This window comes from Armigeres subalbatus, chromosome 2 (assembly GCF_024139115.2).
Source record: "Armigeres subalbatus isolate Guangzhou_Male chromosome 2, GZ_Asu_2, whole genome shotgun sequence".
In the NCBI taxonomy this organism is placed as follows: domain Eukaryota; kingdom Metazoa; phylum Arthropoda; class Insecta; order Diptera; family Culicidae; genus Armigeres; species Armigeres subalbatus.
This window is the reverse complement of record NC_085140.1, coordinates 222558736-222583858: the sequence shown is the minus strand read 5'-3', so window position 1 is coordinate 222583858 and position 25123 is coordinate 222558736. Positions and strand designations below refer to the sequence as shown.

The following is a 25123-nucleotide window of genomic DNA, read 5'->3' as shown; positions in this document are numbered from 1 at the left end:
GGGATGAAGCTAGTGGATTGTGGTGTGCGCACCGTGTGCCAATGTTGCCTGGAGGGAAAAATGGCTCACGCACTGTTTCCGAAAAGCGCGGAAAGAGGCTCGAAGGCAAAAATTAGACATCGTACATACCGATCTCAGCGGTCCAATGACAAGCACGCCGAGTGGAAACCAATATTTCCTTTGCTTAATTGATGACCACACACGGATGGCGTTTGTATACCTTCTCAAAAATAAGTCTGAGGCCGCAGCGAAAATTAAAGATTTTATCAGCTTCTGCCGGACGCAGATTGGAAAAACTCCCAAGGTGCTACAGTCAGACGGTGGTGGAGAGTTCATTAGCAAGGATTTGCAGGCACATCTGCGGACAGAAGGCATCGTGAGCCAGTTTAGCGCGCCCTACTCGCCACAGCAGAATGGCGTAGTAGAGAGGCGAAACCGATACCTGAAGGAGATGGCGCTTTGTATGCTGTTGGAAGCGAAGCTTGATCAAACGTATTGGGGTGAAGCGATCCTAACCGCAACCTATATCCAAAATCGAGTACCATCCAGATCCATCGGAATGAGCCCGTATGGTGCGGAAGACTTCCATCGTATGAGCATTTTCGGATTTTTGGTTGTGATGCCTGGGTGCATATACCAGCTGCGACGCGCATGAAGATGGAACCTAAAGCGCGTAGTTTGGTGTTTGTAGGCTACTCCAATGAGCATAAGGCATATCGGCTGTTAGATACGGCGTCGGGGCGGATAACCATCAGCAGGGATGTGAAGTTCCTCGAGGATTGGCGTATGGACAGTGAACGTTATACCGAGCGGAAGCTGGAAGCTACTGAATCAACAGTCGAGTTGGAACCGCTGCCGGTACCAGTAACACCGCGTGAGGCAGCACCTGCAGCTGTACCAGAAGATCCTGATAATGAAGAAGAAGATATGAACGGGTATGAATCGGCGGAAGAATTGTTCTATGGCGAAGAGAACATTTCTGCTCCCGAGGAGGGGGCCCAACGTGAGAATCCACGTCGCTCTACGAGAGGAGTATTACCAGCCCGTTTCGATGACTATTTCGTTGGCATGGCAACGGTGGACGACGAACCTACTTCATACGAACAAGCGGTCAGCTGTGCGGAGAAAGACGAGTGGATAGCAGCCATGGATGTCGAGTACGATTCGTTGATGTCAAACGAAACGTGGGAGCTTGTGGACCCGTTACCTGCTAGCAACATTGTCGGTAGTAAGTGGGTGTACAAAAAGAAAATGGACGCGGACGGTAAAGTCGAGCGGATGAAAGCTAGACTCGTTGCGCAAGGCTTCAGCCAGCGATTCGGGTCGGATTTCGAAGAAACATTTGCTCCAGTGGCGATGTGCTCTACCTTCCGAGTGCTGTTGACAGTAGCTGGTCATCGGCGGATGTTCGTAAAACACCTGGATATAAAATCCGCGTACCTGTACGGGAAGCTGGACGAGGTGGTGTTTATGCGCCAGCCGCCCGGGTATGAAGTGCCCGGAGAGAAGAAGAAAGTGTGCAGATTAAAGAGGAGCATTTACGGTTTGAAGCAAGCCGCGCGCGTCTGGCACAAGACTCTAACGGACATTTTGAAGCAGTTTGGATTTGAACAGTGTAGTTCCGATTCGTGCCTGTACCGAAAGCGTGATGCAAAGAATGATTGGATGTTTTTACTTGTCTACGTGGACGATCTGCTGCTGGTTTGCGCACAGGAGGAGGAAATCGCTCAACTCGAGCGGGCTTTGCAGGAACGACTGAAGATTACAAGGCTAGGAGACATCAAGAGTTTCTTGGGTATCCGTGTGCGGAAGGACGTATATGGTTTCTTCGTGATTTCGCAAAGTGCCTACATCAGAAGAGTAGTCAACCGGTTTGGTTTGGGGAATGCTAAGGGGTCGAAGTATCCTATGGACCCGGGGTACTACAAAGTGACTAGTGATAGCCCGAAGCTGGAGAATAATGAAGAGTACCAAAAGTTAATCGGTTGCCTGCTGTATCTGTCAATGCATAGTCGCCCAGACATCGCGGCGGCAGTCGGAATCTTGAGCCGGAAAGTTAGTTGTCCGTCGGTCACTGACTGGACCGAGGCTCGACGGATTGTTCGCTACCTGTTGACCACGATTGACTACGGATTGACGCTTGGAAGGAAAGATTGTGATTTACTATTGTCTGCGTACTCGGATGCCGACTGGGCGGGGGATAGTAGTGATCGTAAATCGTGTACTGGTTACATGTTCAGTTTAGGAGGAGCAACAGTGACTTGGGTCAGCCGAAAGCAGAGGTGTGTGGTCATGTCGACCATGGAGGCCGAATATATGGCCCTGTCAGAAGCTACGCAAGAGGCTGTTTGGCTACGCCGCTTATTGGCGGAACTGAACGAAATACAACAACAACCCACAGTCATTTTTGAGGACAACAGAAGCTGCCTGGATTTCGTTGTGTTAGACCAGCAGAAGAAGAGGTCTAAACATATAGACACTCGGTTCCACTATACCAGGAGCCGCTGTACGTCTGGTGACATCGAGCTGCGGTATTGTGCTTCGGAGAATATGATTGCGGATATCTTGACCAAGCCGCTTGGGGCAACCAAAGTCAAGAAGTTCGCAACCGCTATGGGATTGGCAACCCTGCCGATCAGGGACGAATAGAAACAGAGTTGTATTCGCGAGGAGGAGTGTTGCGCCACTATTGGAAGTTACGCTAGACGTATACGCGAATCCACCCCTGAGAGAAACATTATAATAAACCTTTGACATGTAGTTGTGCTGAGTTTGTTCAAATAAAGAAAAACGTTAACTGTACGCGGTCGCATTTCATTTGCTCCGGATTTCCCCGTGTTTTTTCCATTGGTCTGGTTCCGTCGGTCGATTGTCCGCCCACAGTATGTACCACACATGTTTCGGACAGCAGAACAAAGGGAACCGAAGCGACAATCTTTATCTAGTAACTAAAAATATCTTTTGAACCGAAGCGACAATCTAAAATATCTTTTGGTCGTGCACAGCTATACACGGTAACCAGAAAATACTCTTTTAGAACTATATAAAGTACGCATAATCCTAGAAAAGTGCACGTAAAAAAATAACCTTATACAGTCGCGATTCGCTGGTTGGGCCACGACCTCGGCCCAACTAACGAATTCGTTTTTTAGTTGGGCCAACTGACAGCCATTTGAACTCGTGTATTTCGACTTGAACATCACAAATGATGTCCATTGACGCCTAATCCCGTTTTCCGTGTTTACATTGAATTTTGACGTACGGTTGCTTTTTAGTTGGGCCATTGCCCAACCAGCGGAGGCCCAACTAAAAAGTGACCCAAGTATTAAGATCCCAACCAGCGAATCCCGACTGTATGTTATGGCAAAAAACCATTCGAAAATACTTATATATGCCACCTAATGAATGAGCCCGTATCAAAAAGCTAATAGGTCATTGCGCGCGGCAAACCTAACCTCACTATTTTGACAGGTACTGGTCCTGTTGTTTACGTTTCGGACTTAGAATTTTTTTGATTTAAATTAAATCTGCATATTTCACGATGTTGAACACATTACGTACATTCCGCTTTCAAATATTGGTAATTATCGATAAGCTTAGGTAATTAACGATCAGAAAATCCAAAGAATGATAGAAGTATCTCAAAATTAAAATAAAGTCGTCTGTAAACAACAGGACCAGTACCTGTCAAAAGTCGTGTGTGACGTCACTGTGCAATGGAGTATAACATTCATAAGTTAATGAAAAGTATAAGTTTCCGAATGTAGGGTAACCAACTTGATTTGGACCCCTACACATTTTCGACCCTCCTGGCGAAATTTTTCTGATTTCTGAACTAAAAACAATGCCGCTGCTAATTTCCCCATTGGCTTCGCAGGAAATTAATATTGTTTAGCATCTATTTCACTGGTTTCCCGTGCGAATAAGCGATATTTAGATGAAATTTCGAGGAAATTAGTTTGTTCAAGAAAGCGAGCGTTACAATGCGTTACGCTTAAAAGTATATATCGCTATTCAAGTTGAAAACCGAAATGGGGGACTAGCGAAGTTGGATTTTTCTCGCAATCCGTACGTTAAACCTAACTTCGCTAGTAGTGCCAGGAACTAATAACTAATTATTAGTTCCTGGTTTAACGCTGCTTCTAAAACAATTAATCTAATAGTACATTTTACTTCTTGAGTTTTAATTAGCCGTAATTATCATTAGGCGATAACAATACTTCCGCCTTACCAACAAGCATTTGTTTACTTTGCCGATAGCTTTCCACGCTCGCCATAATGGCGACTGCCATAAAATAATTTGACAGTAACTGCTTCCGACGTCGAATTGCTTTCGACGCTGCAAGGTATCTTAGCAACTATTCATTTTGTTTTTTTAGCGAAAAAATCGGCGAAGTGTTTGCAAATTATTAGCTTTGATTTTATCAAACTTCTAATATTTTACATTTCAGGACATTTTCCAATAGCTATTCAGGAGCAGAGTCTTTAACGAGTTTTACCAACTAATGAATGCATTTATATGGATGACTGTCTTACCTGCCCAGAAATAATGTGGATTTAAAATGTTTTCGGCAATGTACTTTGATGTCTGGGCTTCCAATGTCCAACTTTGCTGCATTCTCAATCCGTTTGTCAGTAATTACCAAGGCTTACTAAAGTATTAGCATGTGAGTCCTGACTAAGGAGCAGCTTGAAGTAGCTTGAACTTTTTCTCCTCCCGCTTGGTTCCATTTTGTTGACAAAAAAGAAGGAGCAGGATGGGAGAAACTTTGAGCTACCTCAGCCTACAGTTTAGACAGCAATATTGTTAGCATCCATCTTCATTGATGGGGAACGAACATCAGGGAGCTCTGGGGTTTATTATGCTGTTTCACTGAGTGTAGTCGTTTTTCAAACTGACCGTTATTTTTTTTCTTCTAATTTCCAAGGATTTTTTCCGAATTTTCACGAGAAGTTCTTTTGAATAGTAATGGGGTTCCCGTGGAAATTCGGAACAATTTTCTTTGGACATTCAGTTGAATTTATCGTAACAATTTGGAATAACGGGAAATTCTTCCTTATTTCTATGACAAATTCTTCCGTATTTCCACGAGAAATCCATAACCATTCGGAACTAGTTTCGGTTTGGAATGTCTAAGAATTTCTCGTTGATATTTGTAAAAATTAAAAGTAGGGAATTTGAAAGAAAGCTAAAAGAAGCTGGCTATTATTAAATTGATATTATTATGTACATCAAACACAAAAATAAGTTTGCGCGATGGTTACATTTTCAAATAAATATTAATCATTCAAGGAAATAATAACATCATTCAAGGAATTAACTTTTAGATCTTCAATGAATAGCTATCAATATTCATGAACAGTAATATGATTCTAATATTTCTATATGAGCTCAAAAATGTGAAGCTTTAGCTTTTTTTAGCTGAAATTCTTAAGCAGACTGACATTGCATAATCCCCAAGAACCAGAAAGCTCTTCTATGTTGGTTCGACGTGGTTGAGAGGTTGGATGTGGGATGTGTCAGGGTCCATCGGCGAAAGCATCCAAAATCCACATTACTGATCAGATGAGCCTGCGGTCATCCACATAAATGCATTCAGTAATTGTAAAAATCGTTAAATGTATCCACTCCTGACTAAATGTTGGAAGGTGTCCTGGAAATAGAAAATCAATATATTTTTATTAAATCGAGGCTGATAGTATGACAAACACTTTTCCTGAGTTTTCAGTAAATAAACAAAACGAATTAGTTGCTTAGATACCACGCAGCGTCGAAGGCGGTTCGGCGTCGGAAGCAGATACTGTCAAATTATTTTATGGCAGCCGCCATTATGGCGAGCGTGGAAAGCTGGATACGGTTTGACAGTTCAATACGTAGATTTGGCTTCACTCTTTGCGCAACTCTATACAGTCGGGATTCGCTGGTTGGGATCTTAATACTTGGGTCACTTTTTAGTTAGGCCTCCGCTGGTTGGGCAATGGCCCAACTAAAAAGCAACCGTACGTCAAAATTCAATGTAAACATGGAAAACGAGATTGGGCGTCACTGGACATCATTTGTGATGTTCAAGTCGAAATACACGTGTTCAAATGGCTGTCAGTTGACCCAACTAAAAAACCGAATTCGTTAGTTGGGCCACAGATAACAGATATTTAAGCTAGAACAAATTTTATTGAAAATCCTGTGTAAACTTTTGAATTGATATACGTTGGCCCACTACTGCCATCTACTCAAGTGATTGCGGCAGTACACACGGACGCAGCTGATTAACAACCGTCGAACGCAGCCAATGCATTTGACAGCCGCTTTTGGGCTGCGTTTTCAATAACAATGATCCTTGCGCCATCTCCAATCGATTGCCAAACGCGGTCCCAATTTAAAATACATTTGAATTAACGGTTGCGGATGTTTACACACGTATCGGATGCTAGCCTCAATATCTGTTGGGCCGTGGTTGGGCCGAGGTCGTGGCCCAACCAGCGAATCGCAGACTCTGGTTTGAATCTTTGTTTACAAAAGCGGATAAGTCGTTTTGAAAAATTGGTATTGCTTTAAGCAGACCCAAAATGGGTATCTTTTTACTCAATAAAGATTACTTTGGTTGGTACGGTGATACATGCATGTGTGAGTAAAGGCCTTTAGCTTTTATCTACTTTTTTTTATCACAATCACATACATTCGAAACGTTGTTGAAAGGTGTACCTAGTCGAGGGAAACATTGGTTTTGTTGGGTTTTGAAATTTGAAGTCTGAAATTGAATACAAACGCGAAAAGCGATGGCGTCCGTCAACTCGATAAATATTCACGAAGTAAACATCCAAAAGTTGGAAAAAATTGAAAGTTTTCTAAATGATTCCGCGTATAAGGAAGCAATCGAAAATAGTGAAACGTTCAACACTCGCTTGTGCATCGAAAGACGACTCCGGATGCCGTTTTTGGATCCTCAGACAGGAGTTGCCCAATACCATAGCAGCTTGTTCTTTCGATCTAGGCAAAGGATTCCAGGATTGAAGGATGGACAAATTTACAGTTACCCATCGTCGCGCTGGAGAAAGTCACGGCGGCAGTATTTGATGCAGAAGCCACAACCGCCGTTTCCTACTTACACCCACCGGCCATTTGGTCATCTGCAAAGTACGTATGATTCGGAAAATTCAAATTTGGAGTCAACCACCGCCGTGGCTAGCATAGAGTCAGAAGTAAAGGAACATAAGGATGACACGGGCAAGGAATGGTATTATGACGAAATGGATATGCATGAAATGGAACCCTATGAAGATCACGATTTACCGGATTCTGATTGTGATTTCGAAGAGAGTTACAGCAGCCGAAAGAAAAAAGGAAAAAGCACTAAGGGCGGGTCCGGATCAACGAAAAGCAAATCAAGCAGTATTAATGATCCAAATTCCCAAAAGCGAGGCCGCAATGCTGGCGGTAGGGGACGTGGCAGAAAATCAGGTGTTGGTGATAGTCCAACAACGATCAAGGAAACCGGTGAAAACTCGAAAAAGAACCGATCTCAAGCGCTTCCTCAGTTAATTCCACAGCCCTGTTCGTCTCCCTTGACGGTGCCATCTGTAGAGGAACCACCAATGCCAGTGTTGGTGCCAGAAGCAAAGATTCCCGAGGAACCTGAAGATAACATTCCGCTTAAGTCAGGACTATCAGTTGGGGGAAGCAATGCGTCTTCCAATGCAGCCTCTCCTGTACCCCCAGCGGAAAAGGGTCGAGCAATTCCCTCACCGTACTGCGACTTTTGTCTTGGTGATGCTCGTGAGAACAAGAAAACGCTAGAACCGGAGGAGCTTGTATCATGTTCGGATTGTGGCCGCTCCGGACATCCCACTTGTTTGCAATTCACTGCCAATATGATAATATCAGTTCGAAAGTATCGTTGGCAATGCATCGAATGTAAATATTGCACCATCTGCGGAACATCTGATAATGATGATCAACTGCTGTTTTGCGATGATTGCGACCGTGGTTATCACATGTATTGTCTATCTCCTCCGCTCATTTCTCCGCCAGAAGGATCATGGAGCTGCAAACTATGTACAGAAGAATTTCACAGCAAATAGGATATCCAAATTATAATTGAAGGTAAATAGTCATGCATCTTGAATAATATTGGAACTTTGCACATACAAAAATGCGAAACATGGTATTTTTCAATTTCATAACTTCAAGACTTTTCGCGAGAGCTTGAATCATTCACATCCTATAGACCAATCCATTCGATAGTACATCCAATTAGCAGTTTTTATGAAACTTTCCGATTAGAACCTACAACGTATTTCATATTGATAAAAAAAAAACAGAATTATCCACCTAGCGGTGACGGTGCCTTTCTCGCGCAAAAAGGTAATAAATGAAGCCTTTATGCTTACACCTCGATGATGTACAAGAAAGGCAAATCGCCAACACCGTTTAATGTTATGATAGAAAATTTATACTAGTAGACGACAGGTGGCACTGCCAAAAGTTTCTCGAATTTCAAATATTCGAATTTCGACTTTCGGACAATTCCATAGTACTATGAAACTGAACGAAGAGCATGCTTACGCCTAAATGCGTGCAACATGAGCATCTTCATAGTACGATGAAACTCTTAATGGGAGCAAGCCACGGATAAACTTTAAAAATATTCATAGATTTAAGGCATTTTTTTATAACACATTATTGTTCTATGTGACTATGTCTCATCACTATTTTAATATTATCTATTTTTTGCAATTCGCAATTATTATGAAATTCAATAGTGATCAACAGCGTTTTAGTCTCTGTCGGATGCAACTTGTTGCAAGAAAATCGGTTACGAGTTGAAAATTTGGCTAATGTTTTTTATGTCATTTTGTGCGCACACACGGACAGACAGACATTTGTTCAGCTCATCGAGCTGAGTCGAATGGTATATAACACTATGAGTCTCCGGGACTTATATCGAAAGTTCGAATTTGGAGTGAAATGATAGCCTTTCGGTACAACTTAGTTGTACGAAAACGGCAAAACATTGACTAAATACGGATATGTATCATCAAGTAAGTTGTTTTAGTTAGCCAATTTTTCATATAGTAATTCTTAACCGATTTTCTCGCAACAAATTTCATTCGACAGGGGACAAAGCCTTGTTGATCATTATTGAATTTGATAACGACCATCGACCATTGCGTTTAAAAGTTATTAAGAAAATGAAATCGAACTATATGAGCGCCATATAAGGTTGGTGTCTTGGCTAAATGCAAGAAAGGCAGTATCACCACTCGGTGAATTAAGTTGTATTCTTTTGTGGAGATTTGAATTCAAACATTTCTTTAAGCGGTGGTTCCCAACTTTTTTGGGATCGCGATCCCTTCTATGATTAACCAAGTAGTCCACGGCCCCCTGGATATGTCATGCTGAAATCAAGTACTGTTAGTGAAGATAAGTCTGATTGTGAACAGGTTTGAATAGATAATGATTTATTGGCGTTTACAAATTCATGGCTTACTATAACTTAACATCCCCCTTAAGCTATAATTTAATAACACCTAGAGATGTCCTTGTTCCTTTAACTTGGGGGCGGGTACAGCTTTTGTGAGCAGCGATGGAAATCGGACGAACAGTACCCGATTCGACGTTCATCCTAAACTGTACAGATCGCGATCTGTACAATTTACGAACAACATTGAGTTCCCATCTTTCACGATTGAGTGTTATTACCTTGGACACTCGCACATAACAAAATATTGCGAGATTGAGTCTTGCTCTGAGAAATTAGTTAACCTAGCCGTTCTACCTACGAAAGAATCGTGACAACCATTTGCCCCTAGAGCGTGAGTGTCTTTCTGTTTTTTTGTATGACTACACGCGAGACGTCGAGCGCGCTTGCTTAATTATGTGCACTGTAGATTGAAGCCCCTCAACTAATTATTTAACATTATGTGTACTTTGTTCCCATTTTATTTCTTACTGCAGCGAAATATCCTGTAGTTTCGAAAACTTCTCAACCCGCTAGCGCTTTCCTGTTTGGTGCTGCAGCGACGCATTGAATTTGCCTGCGTCGCTGGAGCACTTACTGGAAAGGGTCGCCAGCGACCATCGACGTTTCAGTCGAGCGACGTAGTTGAGACATGTTCTACATGTTCTTGATTTCATCTGCATCGACAATAGTTAGATACAGTGGCGTAGCCACGGGGGTTGTTTTGGACATAACCCCCCCCCAGAGACAACATTTTTAGAAGATTTTTTTTTTCGAAAAAAAAATGTTCGGAAAACCCCCCAGACCAATTTTCTGGCTATGCCACTGGTTAGATACTTTTTATAATCTTCAAAATATTGACGTGGGAAGAAGCAACTGTGGGGCGCAGTTGCATGGAAAAATGCAAACTTCGTCCGATCAAGTGAGATCAAGGTTTTTCTGAATCGTTTTGGGACCCCAATCAACTGTGCAAAATATGGGCTCGATTGGTTGCAACCTCGCATGCCGCATCGCGTTTTAAATTTACCTGGAGATTAGTATAGGAAAACGTGCTTTTTTACATTTTTGCTTTTAGCGGCTTCAATTTATCATCAATCACGTGACTCAATACGTTAGCATATAGTCTGGAAGATGCCGAAAGACTTTGCCGAAGAAGGTACGTAGCTGGAAGGTCCACAAAAAATGTTATTACGTTTCGAAAATTGATTGTTCAAACCACATGCTAGAAAAGAAATCAATGTTTCTGCCAGCACTACCGAACAACCTATGGTTATCAAAGGGCAAAACCCATCTTGCTTCTTGTCGGATTTTTTTTTATTGTGAAATAATTCCCGATAGCTCCCATTAGCTCTAAAGCCCTATAGGATCAACTATTTTGAAATAACACTCAGTTAAATTATTGGTCTACGTAGTTTGGCAGTGCTGGCAGAATAAACGATTTTTTCGAAGCGTTATAACTTTTTTCGTGGACGTCCCAGCAACGTGCCTTCTTCAGCAAAGTTTTTCGGCATCCTTTGGGTTATACTTTAACGCAATGTGCCATTTGGTTTACGATGAACTGAAACATCTAGTAGTAGAAATGCAAAAATATACGTTCTCCCATACTAATTTCCATACAAACTTCAAACGGAAAGCGAGGAAGCAACCAATTGGTCCCAGATTCTGCACAGTTGTTCAGGATCCAGAATGGATTCGAAAAACCATTGATTTGAAAAAAATGACCATGACGCCCCACTCTAGTTAATATCCTTGAACAAATATATTCCTCATAAGACTTGTTGAATCAATTAAACAATTGAAATAAATTCAAATTTTTCAAGGGGGAGGCCTCGTAATAACGTTTGAATGAAAACTGGGAACTGAATTATTTGACATTGCTGTATGCTGGTGTTGCGATTTGTGGCATATAGTGTGATTCGTTTAAAGCATAATGCAAACTATTGTTAAGTAATACGTCACTAAACCAAAATTGCACCAAACTCACGAGCATTCCAAATTGTTTTCAATAACGAATTTTTGCTATTAAATCCCTTATCAGGATTCAGTTTTGCTTTTTATTATAAAAAAAGTCCCGTGATTTCCCGGAACAAACAGTATTTTTAATTTTTTTGGTATAGCAGCCTTGTGTGCCACATCAAAACTATTCGAGCTTATTGTTCTGGACTTTATCAAGCACAATTGCATTGACTATGTTTCACGGGACCAGCATGGATTCGTAGCGAAACGATCGACTTCGACGAACCTTGTTGCATACACATCGCTTATCATCAAGTGCATGGAAGCACACAAACAGGTGGATGCAATATACACAGATTTCTCAGCTGAGTTTGACACAATCAACCAGAAAATTATATAATATTGCTAAGTTGGAACGTCTTGGAATTTCTGGATCACTCTTGGACTGGTTTAATTCCTACATGAACGGTCGCTCTATGTCGGTTAAAATAGGAGAAGCTACCTCTGTACCATTTCTCGTTGCTTCTGGTGTTCCACAAGGTAGTCATATTGGGCCTTTCCTATTTTTACTTTACTTAAACGATGTTAACCTTCAACTCAAATGCCAAAAATCTTCATACGCTGATGATTTTAAACTTTTCTACGAAGTAAGCAGTCTCCAGGATGCTGCTACTCTGCAAAATGAGATCGATAACTTTAAAAACTGGTGCACCATCAATCGTATGTGTTTGAACCCTTCTAAATGCTCGGTTATATCGTTCACAAGAAAGCACTTTACTGCTCGTTTTGATTACTCGATAGAGGGTAAATCTATAAATAGGGTTTCGTCCATCAAAGACCTAGGCGTTATTTTGGATACGAAATTGAACTTTTTCGGAACATTTTTCGCACGACTAAATACTTCAAAGATATTCACTGTCTAAAAACTTTGTTCTGTTCATTAGTTCATTCCACACTCGAATATTCAGTTGTCATATGGGCCCCTTATTACGCAAATGGAATTCAACAAATTGAATCCATACAGCGTAAATTTGTTCGTTATGCTTTCCGTCATCTCCCCTGGAACGACCCAATCAACCTTCCCAGATATCAAGATAGATGCATGTTGATTGATCTCCAGCTTCTAGAAGACCGCCGGGATATCATCAAGGCCTGCTTTGTTGCAGATGTGTTGCAGTCCCATGTAGATTGTTCTAGTGTTTTCTTCTTCTTCTTATTGGCATTACATCCCCACACTGGGACAGAGCCGCCTAGTAGCTTAGTGTTCATTAAGCACTTCCACAGTTATTAACTATGAGGTTTCTAAGCCAGGTTACCATTTTTGCATTCGTATATCATGAGGCTAACACGATGATACTTTTATGCCCAGGGAAGTCGAGATAATTTCCAATCCGAAAATTGCCTAGACCGGCACCGGGAATCGAACCCAGCCACCCTCAGCATGGTCTTGCTTTGTAGTCGCGCGTCTTACCACACGGCTAAGGAGGGCCCCAATAAGTGTTTTACATTCTTTCAATATTGGCATACAACGACGCCCTCTCCGTTCGTATCAGTTCCTCTGTATTCCTACTTCTCGTACTAACTACAGTTACAACGAACCTGTCGCAAATATGTTTCGTTTATTCAATCGCTGTTATCATGTCTTTGACTTCAACTTGTCTCGTTCTCTTGTGAAAATGAAGTTTAATGATATATTTAAGGGAAACCAATAAACTTGTTAAAATTGTCTCTCAATGTATTTATTATTGTACTATAGTATAAGTGTAGTTTATGTCATTAACTATTTAGTTAGTAAGACCATCATTTGGAATGTATGTATTTGTATTCTGTTGATGAGAAAAGATGGGGAGGTTTTGCGCCCATTTGAGAGAGAGCCTAAGTTAGCTCTACTCAAATGGGCTTTTCCCTGCTCCTAAATAAATAAATAAATAAATAAAACCTGAATTTAGGGATAAGAAAAGTGTCGAGAAATGGACTCTCTATGTTTCACTATTTTAACAACTTTATAGTTGTCATTTAGTTAATGCAACTAATAGAAGAATGTTTGAATTTTCTAAATGCCAGTTTAAGCAGTAAAAGACTACGCAGGAGTCACGCAGACGTGCACCCTGAATTCCACCGGCGAGTATTTATGCCTGCGTATTTTCGACGCGCGCCCACGTGATTCCCTCTATTTGCAGCGTAAAAAAACATAAGATCATGCCGCTCTGCATGTGAACGGGCAGCCCCTAGCGAAAACGCATCGATTCAATTTGATCGTAAGTTGAGGGACTTGCCGACGCGGTGCCTACGCCTGCCCCAGCCTTGATGAGGACCCCTTTCCGTCTTCGGGCTCGGAGCCCGCCCGGTTGACCGACGCCGCGAAAGCGACGATACCATGTTGTTCTTCGCGCGGCCACTTGTTCGATAAAAGGATCGAGTTCGACAACAGGGCACCGGTATGACCCATGAAACCGACTCCGAACCCTTGGACCACCTCTTATTTGCGCCTGAACTAGCCATTCCTCGAATCCACGCGCCACCTTCTGTGTAGCTCCGAGACGATTTGGTCGATAGCCGATAAAACGGCGTTCCAGCCAACATCATCTTTACACATCCTCCGGATTAGGTTGACCGGGGTAGTGTCCAGTCCACATGTGGTAAGCATGTGGTCACGCATTGTGCGAAAACGTGGGCACACGAACAACACGTGTTCCGCCGTTTCCTCTAAACCTGCGCACACCGGACACTCGGGCGAGGCCATTCGCTGATTTTCTACATTAGATTGAGAACATATTTGGCATCATGGCCTAGAATAACCTAAATTTTCAATGAATCGCCCACTTTTAGCGTGCTTACAGCGGCACACTAGGAGTTAACTTTTTGAAATCAGTATGGCGAAAGGCATCTAATGTTTAATATCTCGAAAATAAGCTCCTTAATCGAAAAAGTATTTGGTAGGCGTAGTAGCGGACACCTTCCTACATAACTGGTACCAAATAGTTTTTCGTGAAAAGTTCCTACTGTTGAGTAAACCCGCGTTAGATGTCTTTCGCCATACAAACTTAAGGTGGTTAACTCATGCTGACTATTTTTACATATACGAAAGCACCTGGACGCTGGCAGCGGCGGGTAGGAAACCAGCCATTGTATGTGATTCATTGAAAATTTAAAAGACAGTTCGCGTGAAACGTGACCCCCTTTTCAAAGAACGTTTCACGATGTTCACCGATTGGATGAAATTTTCAGGATATATTATTATATGCAAAATAAAACATTTTGTAAATTTTCAGATTTTTTTTATTGAGGGGAAGTGGGGTAAAACGGTCCTTCAAAAATTAATGTTAAAAAATCGCCAAAAATAAAAAAAATGCAATAACTGTGGCGGTGACTGGTCGATTTTGTTTACATTTTGCACACTTTTTCAACTTTTTTTTTATTCTTTGTTAAGGTGTTTTTTAAATTCTAGATTAAGTTCAACACCAGTAAGGAAAGGAGCTTGAAGAGCTCCCTTCGCGTTCCAACCAAGGGTTCCGCCACGATGCCTATTTGTGTCTAGTGACACTTTTTCTACTCAATTAGTACTATTAGTATTAAGTTGCTAATATGGTTATAAAATTGTTTACTTAGGACCCTAGCCAAGGTCACGGGGGTTGACGGTACTGAAGATAATATTCATCTGTGTATCATATCACATTTGGAGCCCTTCAGTGCGCCTCTAACGATTCAAAGTGGATCGGCTGCTTTGCAGACTGAGCCCTTGATCGTATGTCCCGGCATAGTGATCAGGTATAGCTCTTTACATGGAGGATCCGCTAGGGCTCATTAGCACTCTCCAAGGGGTCGGAAATTAACCAATTTTCGTCAACTGGAAGTAGCGAAGCCAACGCGTGGCCATAGGTAGGATAGGATAGGTTGTAATATAGATTGAAATTGAGAAGTCATGAATCACAATAGATCATTCTTATATTTTAGAGACATTCAAATTTCATTTTTTTTTAAATTGGGTGTGGGGAGCTATTTAGACTTATCAATTTAAAATAGAAATGTCGATGCAATTAAATGAATAGAAAATAGCCTAATGATAGGAATCTGAATGTTTCTCCATAACAATGAATATTTCTTACATAAACTTTGTATTGTTTCTGATGATAAGTCTTAACATCATAGCAAACCAGAAATCAGCCAGGAAAAACGTAGGATTAAAAATATTAGGTTGATCATAAAATGAAATAATAATATTGGACATTTTAGATTCAGATATTTCAATAGAGTTTTTTTTTTAATTTGTGTTTGAGAAATTGTTAAGAGTAGCCAAGGAAAGAGTTTGCTATACTATTGGATAGAAAAATATTAAATTAAAATTCTGAGATAAAGAGATATACAGAAGAAAAAAAGTAGAGATTTAGCTAGAAAAGAGAAAAAGAGATTGATAAAAGGAGAAAGCAGATACTGATATAGATAGAGGAAGGATATAGGATTTGTAAGGCAATACTTAACAATTCTTTTGTAGTTCTATACTGCCGTGAATCGCATATCTGTCCCATATGAATAGGAAACCCAGCAAATATGTGACAGATAAGCGATTCACGACAGTATACATACTGTATCTAACAATGACTAAAACACTAATAAGACAAAGTTATATAAGAATAAGACCTTTATGTTGAAACTTAACAGACAACCGACAACAACACAATGACAATAACAGATCTAAAATATAGATAACAAGTAGTGTTTTACATTAATTATACAACTCACAATAATATCAATGTTTAGTTATGTGACCAAAAGATCCAACGAGTAGTACATATTTTTAATGATGTTATTCATATAAATCAATGCTTCATAATCGTAAAATTCATTCATTTAGCTAGAAAATAGACGCAATGAAGCATTACCATACCATTGATAACTGAATCTTGGACCAGACTTTAAAGACTTGAATTTTGAAGAGCGGAATAGAACATGACCATTTGACTACTGAAATTTATGATATCAGACAGTACTGTAAAGGATATGACGCCATAATCTTGATCAACCGCCAAAATAATGGAAGCTCTCAGATTAATATGTCGATTTATTGCAATAGTACTTAAATTAATTTATTGTATATTTACGATACCATTTAAATTATTCCATGTTGAAACAAAGTCCACTAGTATGATCCCATCACATTACATCAAAGTGTTATGGCTCGGCTGCGGTGGTGGGCGCGGTGACGCGTTTTGACAGAGAATACAGAATTACTGTCAAGATGCGCCGTTGCGTTAATCGCTGTAGAACGGCCTTTACTTGGAGATGGCATCAGTACCACCCGTTGTCAACATAGACTACTATTCGGTATTGAATGTCGGCTCCAAGAAAACATTAAATCAACTTTACATGTTAATTATTCGGAAAACATTCATGCGCGTGATGAGCTTTCATTATTATTATTATTTGTTTTTTAAACTAACAGACTGTGGGAAGGGAAATGTATCGGTATGATCACAATACGAACCCAGACCGCAGTGACCTAGTGAGCAACATAGCTTGAGTCGTCTGCTAGTATTGTGTATCACATGGAGAGCCCAGCCGAGATACCAGTCTATTAAGACTACAACTGGTCAACTCTCGAAAAAAAAAATTTACTTAGGAGAAAACTGACTTTTTCGATAAAAAGTAGTCGTTTTTCCGAAGGGAATATTTTTCACCAACAGATCTAGGATAAAAAAACTAAGCCCATAAGGGAATAAAGAAACTAAAGAGCTTTTATTTCATATATAATTTAGGAGCTCCAACTCAAGAACATCTAAGAAAATCACAATCTGCAGCACTATTCAATTAAAGAAAAGTTCGCACAAATTGATGTTTGTTATGTTTTCCGAGCTGGTTAAAACTGTCTACATTAGCGCTAAGTGATAATATTATCATACCGCCGCGTAGATTGAACTTCTATCTAAGTCCAGATTTACTGTTTTAGTGAGATGATGGTCAGGTATATAGGGGGAAAGACGGCTTTGGCAGGTTTTGTTCTATTATTGTCAGGGGGGTTTTTGTCGACCAAATTTAATAAAATTTGGCCACAATATTCTTTGATATGCAAAGAATGTTTCGGCCAAGTTTGAGCATAATCAGTCATAAAAACCCCCCTGACAATAATAAAACAAAACCTGGCAAAGCCGTCATTCCCCCTAGTCAATATATGAATAAAATTTATCTGTGCAAATGGGGGACGAAGGGGTGGGCGATTGTTTGACTGTGTTGGTAAACCGCAAGGCAGTCATTCTGAATGACATGTCATGAAGCCTTAATTATTTCGATATCAGAACGTCGTTGAACGTCGATAAAACAATTTGAAAAGAACAATGGGCAAATAACGTGAACTAGCCATCCACTCATATTCTTTATATTTTTGTTTAATTGTGTTTTTATGTTCTTTATATAGGGGAACGGTTCGGCACTTCATCCCATAGCTCCTATTTTCATCCCATCAAAAACAAAGCAATGAAAAGGAATTTAGTTTGTTTCTCATTTTTGTGATTTTTTCACCAGTGAGCACGCGTGTTAGCAAAAAGAAGCGACGAGATTGGTGCTGTATTTCTTTGTTTGGCGATGTGATGAATATACGTTGAGTGAGATGGAAATCGGAACAGTTACCCTACCTAATATTGCGGCGGAGGTTTTCTCAAAATGTATTGCAAGCTGTTACTACTCAATTAGTACTTCTAACTTTAGCAATCAACACTTTGGATGGTTGTTAGGAAACATAATTACATAAAGGTAGACAAGCTTTTAATAAAAAAGGATGGTATTCAAAGCGTCTTTTTACACATCAACTACACAGTCTTGCTAAGGTACTCAAGCACTTTCAGGTGGTGTGAATCAAGCCGAGAATACAACAGTTTTGCTTAGTAATCTTTTAATTAATTAAATAAGTGATCTATAATTTTTATAGTTTCAATGTAGAAACGTATGTATATCGTATTTAAAGTATTTTGTTGAGGGGTATGCTTTAAAATCTTTAGACAATATTATATGTACTTTACTCTGTTTTTACTCATTACATTATTGTTATGGTTACCGTGTAAAAAAATCAGTTCAAAATTCGAAGGAAATCTGAGTAGAAAAAAAAAACAGAATAATCCACCTAGCGGTGATGGTGGCTTTCTCGTGTATTATAAAGCAAGAAAACATATAACAGTAACAAGAAAAGCACAAAAGAGAGGTCAAAATTGCACTTTAGGGAGATAGATTCAGTTATCTCCATCAATTCACATTTATTTGCGTTCATTTGAATGCATTGCAGCAGTATTTGAATATTGTTTTTCGGTTTTGATTTTTTTTTTTGGTAGAAATGAAAAAAAAACAATGTTTTTTGATGATATGGAAATGCTAATATCATCTTCCAAACTTAGGCGCACATGTTCATGAAGGCGCACATGTTATAGAAGTCGATTTGAAAGCGAGCGAAGGGCAATATTTGTTGATGGCACAATATAGCACTACCTTCCTTCTGCCAAACTCCCGTGTGAAGGGGGAGAGAATGATATCAGTGTGGAAGCGTATATATCTTCACTGGCAAAAGGAATGTGGTTTGATTTGCTTATATGCCATCGCGTGCGGAAGGATTTTCTATCGACGAGTACTGTCTCTAAAGATGCTGATGTCATATAAGAAATGACCGCAAATAGGCATAAATTGAAGGAAAAAGTAAAATCTAGTCCCCTAAAGTGCAAATTCAACCTCTCTTACATGCTTTTCTCATTTATATGATGCGTGAGAAAGGTACCACCAACGCTAGGTGGATCAATTTGGGTTTTTTTTTTCTCTAAACAATTATGGCATAGGTAGGTATTATTAAACAGCAAGAAAAATATTTAATTTGATGGGAAACGTGCCCCATCGTGCCGCAATTAACTCCACCAGTGTTGGTATCACGGTGTGTTTGTCCGAAGAGGCTTATTTTCAAAAAATCAGTACCTTCAAAACACTTACTACACGAAAGTATGGGTTTTCCTTTTTCACGTAAGTGCATTTTTTAAATGTTCTATCGGGGGTCATTTTTCCATACATTTTTGGGGGGGTTCAATCGGCTATCATTTGAGATTTCTATGGAATTTGCACCAAAAATAGTGAAAAAAATAAAAATTGTTCTAGATCCCCCGATAGAACATTTTAGTTTACCCACTATATGAAAGAGGAGAGCGTACACTCTAAAAAATCATCACGTCATATTCACGAGAAAATCACGTAACTCGTCTGTCTTGAACAAATGACGATTGTTACGTGACGTTAGTAATGCTCACCTGAAATTCACGTAACTTTTACTAAAAATCTTGGCGAATATGACTGTATACCCACGTAAACAATTTAAGTGAGATTGTGTTAGTGTGATTGCAGCTTCGGCATTTGCGTAAGACCTGCATTGTAAACAAGAATGATTGATACATAACCTAAACATAATGAGGCTTCGCGGAGGTAAGTGATATTTCAGGTGCATCTAGGAGGATATTTTCCGTGCCTGCATTTTTCCTCCTTTGAAAAAAATCAACGGAGGTTGGATAAAATTTATTAGATTCGTTGAAAAATGATGTGGAAAAAAAGGAAGTTGCATGGAAGTCTAGAGCTACAGTTTTCCGGTTGCGTTAGTATAAAATTTGTAGTCTTTGTTCAACTACTTTTTGGTTAATTAACAGCGGCAATATTAGCAATTTTCGAGCAAGTAACTAGTTTAAAAATTCTAAGCGATTCTATTGACATAATTTCTCAACAATAATCTGATAAATTCAATTCAACATCCGCCGATAATTTTTTTTTCTCCAACAGTGTTTCTGCGGTAACTCCAAAGCGCAATAACCAAATGACGGCATTTCAATGTATCAATGCATCAACAACGCGAAAAAGATTCCCTTTTATGGACAGTCAGTGGCGTAGCCAGAAAATTGGTCTGGGGGGGTTTGAACATTTTTTTCCGAAAAAAAATTTCTGAAAATTTTGTTTCTGGGGGTGGTTTATGCCCAAAACCACCCCCTGGCTACGCCACTGTGAACAGTCCCTGTTTGTTTTTGCATTCATTCCAAAATCACTATATTGTAATACATTTCAAAACATGTAGTGGTTACCTGCTGTCTTGTAGGTTTCACTGAAATTTCACGTAACCAGTACGTACAAATCACGTCAGGTTCACCTGATCAAACACGCAACTACATACTTTCAATCTTCACGTCATTAGTACTGGAAGATCCAGTCAGAGACACCGGATAAATCACGTAACTCAAGGAAACTAAAATTTGTTCAGGTTACTTGTCATTCAGGTCACTCTTACGTGAAAAGTATGGTGGATGAGAACCACATTTGTTTTCAGGTAAATATGACGTGAAGATTTTTCAGAGTGTATACTTTCACGTGGTGGGTGTTTCAGAGATACTCATTTTTGAAAAATAATGTTTTCCCATAGAGACACCGTGGGTATGTTTGTTTCGCGAAGAAGTAATCAAAAAATGAATCAGCTACAACGAGAAGGATTCAAAAATTTTTCGTGAAAGATAATCCCACTGTTTTTCTTTTGCAAGTTATTTCAATAGTTAGGGGGAGGTCTTCCAAGAATACCTCGAAAGCTTCCTTTACTAATTGATAGGTATGTACTTCCAGGAGTTCCTCTGAAAATCTTCCGCAAGTTTCTGTTTTTTCTTTTATTCATTCAAGATTTTCCTTGGATATTCATCTAGGAACCCCTAGAAAGTTTCGCCGGGAGTTCCCCCAGCAATCTTTGAGTTTCTTCAAGAATCTTTGCAGAAGTTCTCAAGATAACTGCCGTATCTTTCTTTTGTAGTACTTCCAGCTTCCCTCAGAATTGTTTTGTTTTTTTGCCTTTCTAGTTTACTAAGATTTTTTTAATGGGATTGTTCTTACAAAAATTTCTCCGGAAGACACTTCAAAATAAATTTGTGAAAGCCTTCCCTCGAGTCTTCTTGCAGGAAAGCTGGTGGGAATTTTAGAAAGATTTGTTCCGATTGCAAAAAAAAAATCCTCGAGAAAAATTCCTGGCAGGAAGGAGTTTTAGAAGGAATAGCTATTATTAGTTTTTTGAAATATGTTTTAGTTTTACGTTGGGCCTCCAGTTAGCCTAACGAGCAAAAGTGTAGGATTAGGATTGCCAATTCTGAGTTATATTCTCGATCAGTTCAAGGATGTTTTCGTGTGTGAAACATTCTCGACTCCCTGGGTATAGTGTATCCATTGTATTTGCCACACAAAATACATTCTCATGCAATAGCGTGCATAGAAAAGCTTAGAATTATCGACTGAGGAAATGCTTATAGAATACTAAGTTGAAAAGCAGGCCAAGTTCCAATTGAAATGTAGAGTCAATGAAGAAGAAGAGGCAACTTTCAGCAACGACCGGTGAAAACTCAATATGTTTATGGAGTCGCTATACCTTAAATGGAAACCACCGGTGGGAAGATAGTGCGCTATCCTATAGGAATCATGTGATGAAAAGCTGCCATTTTATGTTGATACGAATGATTTAATGGGTATAGGATGACTCTCATGGTGTTGGTGGGCTTCCTGTAGATTTCGAAGTCTAATGTTGCATTTGTTCCCTTGATAACCAGTAGATCCAAGAAAGGTAATTTACCTTCCTCCTCGTGGGTGAATTTGATGTCTTTATGCACGTTGTTTATCGCTTCCAAAATCCTGGGTAGATCTTTCCGATTGATAATGCTGAAAATGTCGTCCACGTATCTCCACCATTTCTCGGGTAGTACTCCTTGTTCCTCTAGGTTGTCCTCCAAATTCGCCATGAATAATTCGCACAAAATCGGTGATAGCGGATTTCCCATAGGTGCACCCTTCGTTTGTTTGTAGAAGCTTCCACGGAATGTAAAGTAGTTCTCATTCATGCATAATCTTGCAAGCTTGAGATACATCTTTACTTTTCCTCGCCATGCTGTATCCGTCCTTTGCGCTAGTAGCCAATCCTCCAAAAGATTCAGAGCGTCCTTCGTTGGAACGCTTGGGAACAATGCCGCTACGTCGAATGATACCATGATGTCCTCTTCTCCGATGTTTCCTTATTCCAATAACCTCTTGGTGAACTCCTGGGTGTTTACAACTGATCTGCTGGGGAACGGCTTCGGCATAATCTGGAACTCCTTGACTAACCACTCGGACAAGTTTTGTGTAGGGGATCCCACTGATGAAACTATTACTCGAATCTCTGTACCTGGCTTATGTATCTTTGGTAGTCCTTTGATCCTTGGTAATACAGGGTCCGTCATTTGAATCCGGGCATCTCCGATGATCGTCTTGCATTCCTTTATCGTTTTACCTGTAAGTCTGAACTAGCTCGCCTTCCTAATCAGTAGATCTCCAAGCAGTTTGCTCAATGTTAATAAAGAGACACAAAAATTTATGACAAATACCACTTCGTATGGCTACGTAGTCCTACGTCACCTTTGCGTACAACCCTATTGGGCTGCACCTTCAGTTTTTGAGGAAAGATCAGGCTACTGTCATGCTATTGTTTAGCCCATCGCCAAATCGTAGCCAGGATGTCCTGAGCACAAATTTTTTTCATACTACTTTTCAATGATGACAGCGGTCGATGTCTATTGATGATGATGACACCGCGCTTGTCACAGGGTCGGGAAAGATTGATAGGACTTGGCGGCTGTTGTCGGCCTATGTCTCTGTCATGGGTTGGGGTTGAGCCCATTTTTTCCCGAGCATTATCATATCCTGGACAGTTGACTATAATGTGCTTGACAGCATAGCATAGCATAGCATATGTGATTGTACAAATCGTGGGTGGCTATACAATGCTCAATTCAAGCTCCATCCAGAATAAGGGCGAATGTCGCAAGAGAAGACTCTCCCCGGCGACCCCCTCTTCCTTAAACAAAAGTGACAAGCAGCAGATCTCTCTCTGGTTTATCACTTCAGAACGAAAGAAAACAATGCGAACTTGCATTCTGAGGTGATAAACTGCAAAGAAACTCCCTGCCTGTCACTTTCATTCAAATGAGGGAAGTCGACGAAGAGAACCCTCTCCGCGACACCCGTCCCCTTACCAGACAGAGCTTCAATTGAGCAATCTACTGTATATTGTCGCAAATTGGTACTTGGGATTAGTACCTTGTCCTATACAGTAGCAGTTGTATACCTGGCCACGTCCTTACAATCACGGAAGGAAGGGAAGGATGTTAGTTCAACATCTACTAGTGAAGATGCAGGGAACCCATACTACCTTCATAGATGTCTCGGGAAGGAAAACTTGTGTTAGTGGGAAAGGTAAATAATAGGGAGCTCTATTCGACAATATAGAGCGTTTGTCAATAACAGTATATGCTGTAAAAGTAATAAAATATATTCATCAATTTACTTACGAACCGTCCTAAGGGAAAAACAAAACAAAACACAAAATTTCGGCAAATCGCGCGATCGTTCTGCCGTCCGAAACAAGAGCCAACACGCACTGAACTAATTAACTTTATTACCGGCCGCGCAATGCAAAACACAAAATTTCGGCAAATCGCGCGGTCGTTCTGCCGTCCGAAACAAGAGCCAACACGCACTGAACTAATTAACTTTATTACCGGCCGCGCAATGCAAAACACAAAATTTCGGCAAATCGCGCGGTCGTTCTGCCGTCCGAAACAAGAGCCCCAGTTGACTATAATGTGCTTGACAGTAAGAATTTGGTTAAATTTTGTGCAATTGGGTGGATCTGTTTTTTTTTCTAGTAGATGGGCATGCGTTAATAGCCAATTCGTAGTCTGGTTAGTATAACGAACAGCGAACAGACATGGAGTCTCACACACAATTTTGTTGAAAAGGTGTGTAAAGCTCCTCAGCGCCGCTAACGCAGACTGCCCGACATACAAAGTGAAACTCAACAAGCGGTGGCGTAGGCTTACATTACGTAAATAAGGTGATTCTGCCAGCTAGTGACAATTCGGACTGGAACACTAGCACTAAAAAGTAAAATACGGTAAATTTTTACCAACATTCTTAGCACCGCGCAACGGAGGCATAACGACATACTTCAAAATGACCAGAACAAAGTTTTACACAACTTCGCGAAGATGAACGTCTGTTCTCTGTGACCTCTCCCTATATGAACAAGATGATGAAATTTTACTGTTTTATGAAAAATCATACCGCATTTTCTATGATGACTTGTATCTTGTATAATTCTCATTTTACTAATTACAGGACTTCTACAGCATGACAAATTATGAATCTCAAAACTGGTTGATCTGTTTTTCTTCAATGGATAAAACTCTTTGCGAGAAAATCAGAGTATTGTATTGTATTAGTAACCGGTAAGTAAGATATGCTTCTATAAATAGGGAGACTAAATAAAAGTATGCGGCAGATTATAAATGCTTGATATTGTGTGCTGTAACTATACTTCAATGTGAAATTTATAAAATCCATACAAGCAACACAAATGGAAAATAAAATGTTCTGGTTGAATCTAATATATTCAAACTGGAATCGGTTGATTTGCTTTTATGCTGTTTTAATTATATATCACAATAAATAATATATTAATAATCGTATTAGTAATCGGTAAGTTAGATATGCTTCTATAAGCCTAGTAGCTGCTCTTACGAAATAAGTTTACGGAAAATTTGATCAAATTGCCAAGGTAAATTAGATAGCTGATTCAGTATGGGAGAAATGTCACTTTTCCGTACGGAATAATGGTACGGAATATTTTTCCGTAAAGGATAGTA

The 25123-nt window shown here is 40.0% G+C and overlaps 1 protein-coding gene across 1 annotated transcript; it reads left to right on the top strand.

Moving 5' to 3' along the window:
* Nucleotides 1-6696: 6696 nt before the first annotated feature.
* Nucleotides 6697-24894, top strand: LOC134215934 (zinc finger protein ubi-d4). Its single transcript, XM_062695014.1, has 2 exons — nucleotides 6697-8101; nucleotides 24597-24894. The coding sequence occupies exon 1, from the start codon at nucleotides 6778-6780 to the stop codon at nucleotides 8077-8079; it is 1302 nt and encodes a 433-aa protein (XP_062550998.1). The 5' UTR covers nucleotides 6697-6777; the 3' UTR covers nucleotides 8080-8101; nucleotides 24597-24894.
* Nucleotides 24895-25123: the final 229 nt, after the last annotated feature.

Bases quoted from the DNA above. Each gene is read 5' to 3' on its own strand.
- LOC134215934 (XM_062695014.1), top strand. From the start codon at position 6,778: ATGGCGTCCGTCAACTCGATAAATATTCACGAAGTAAACATCCAAAAG.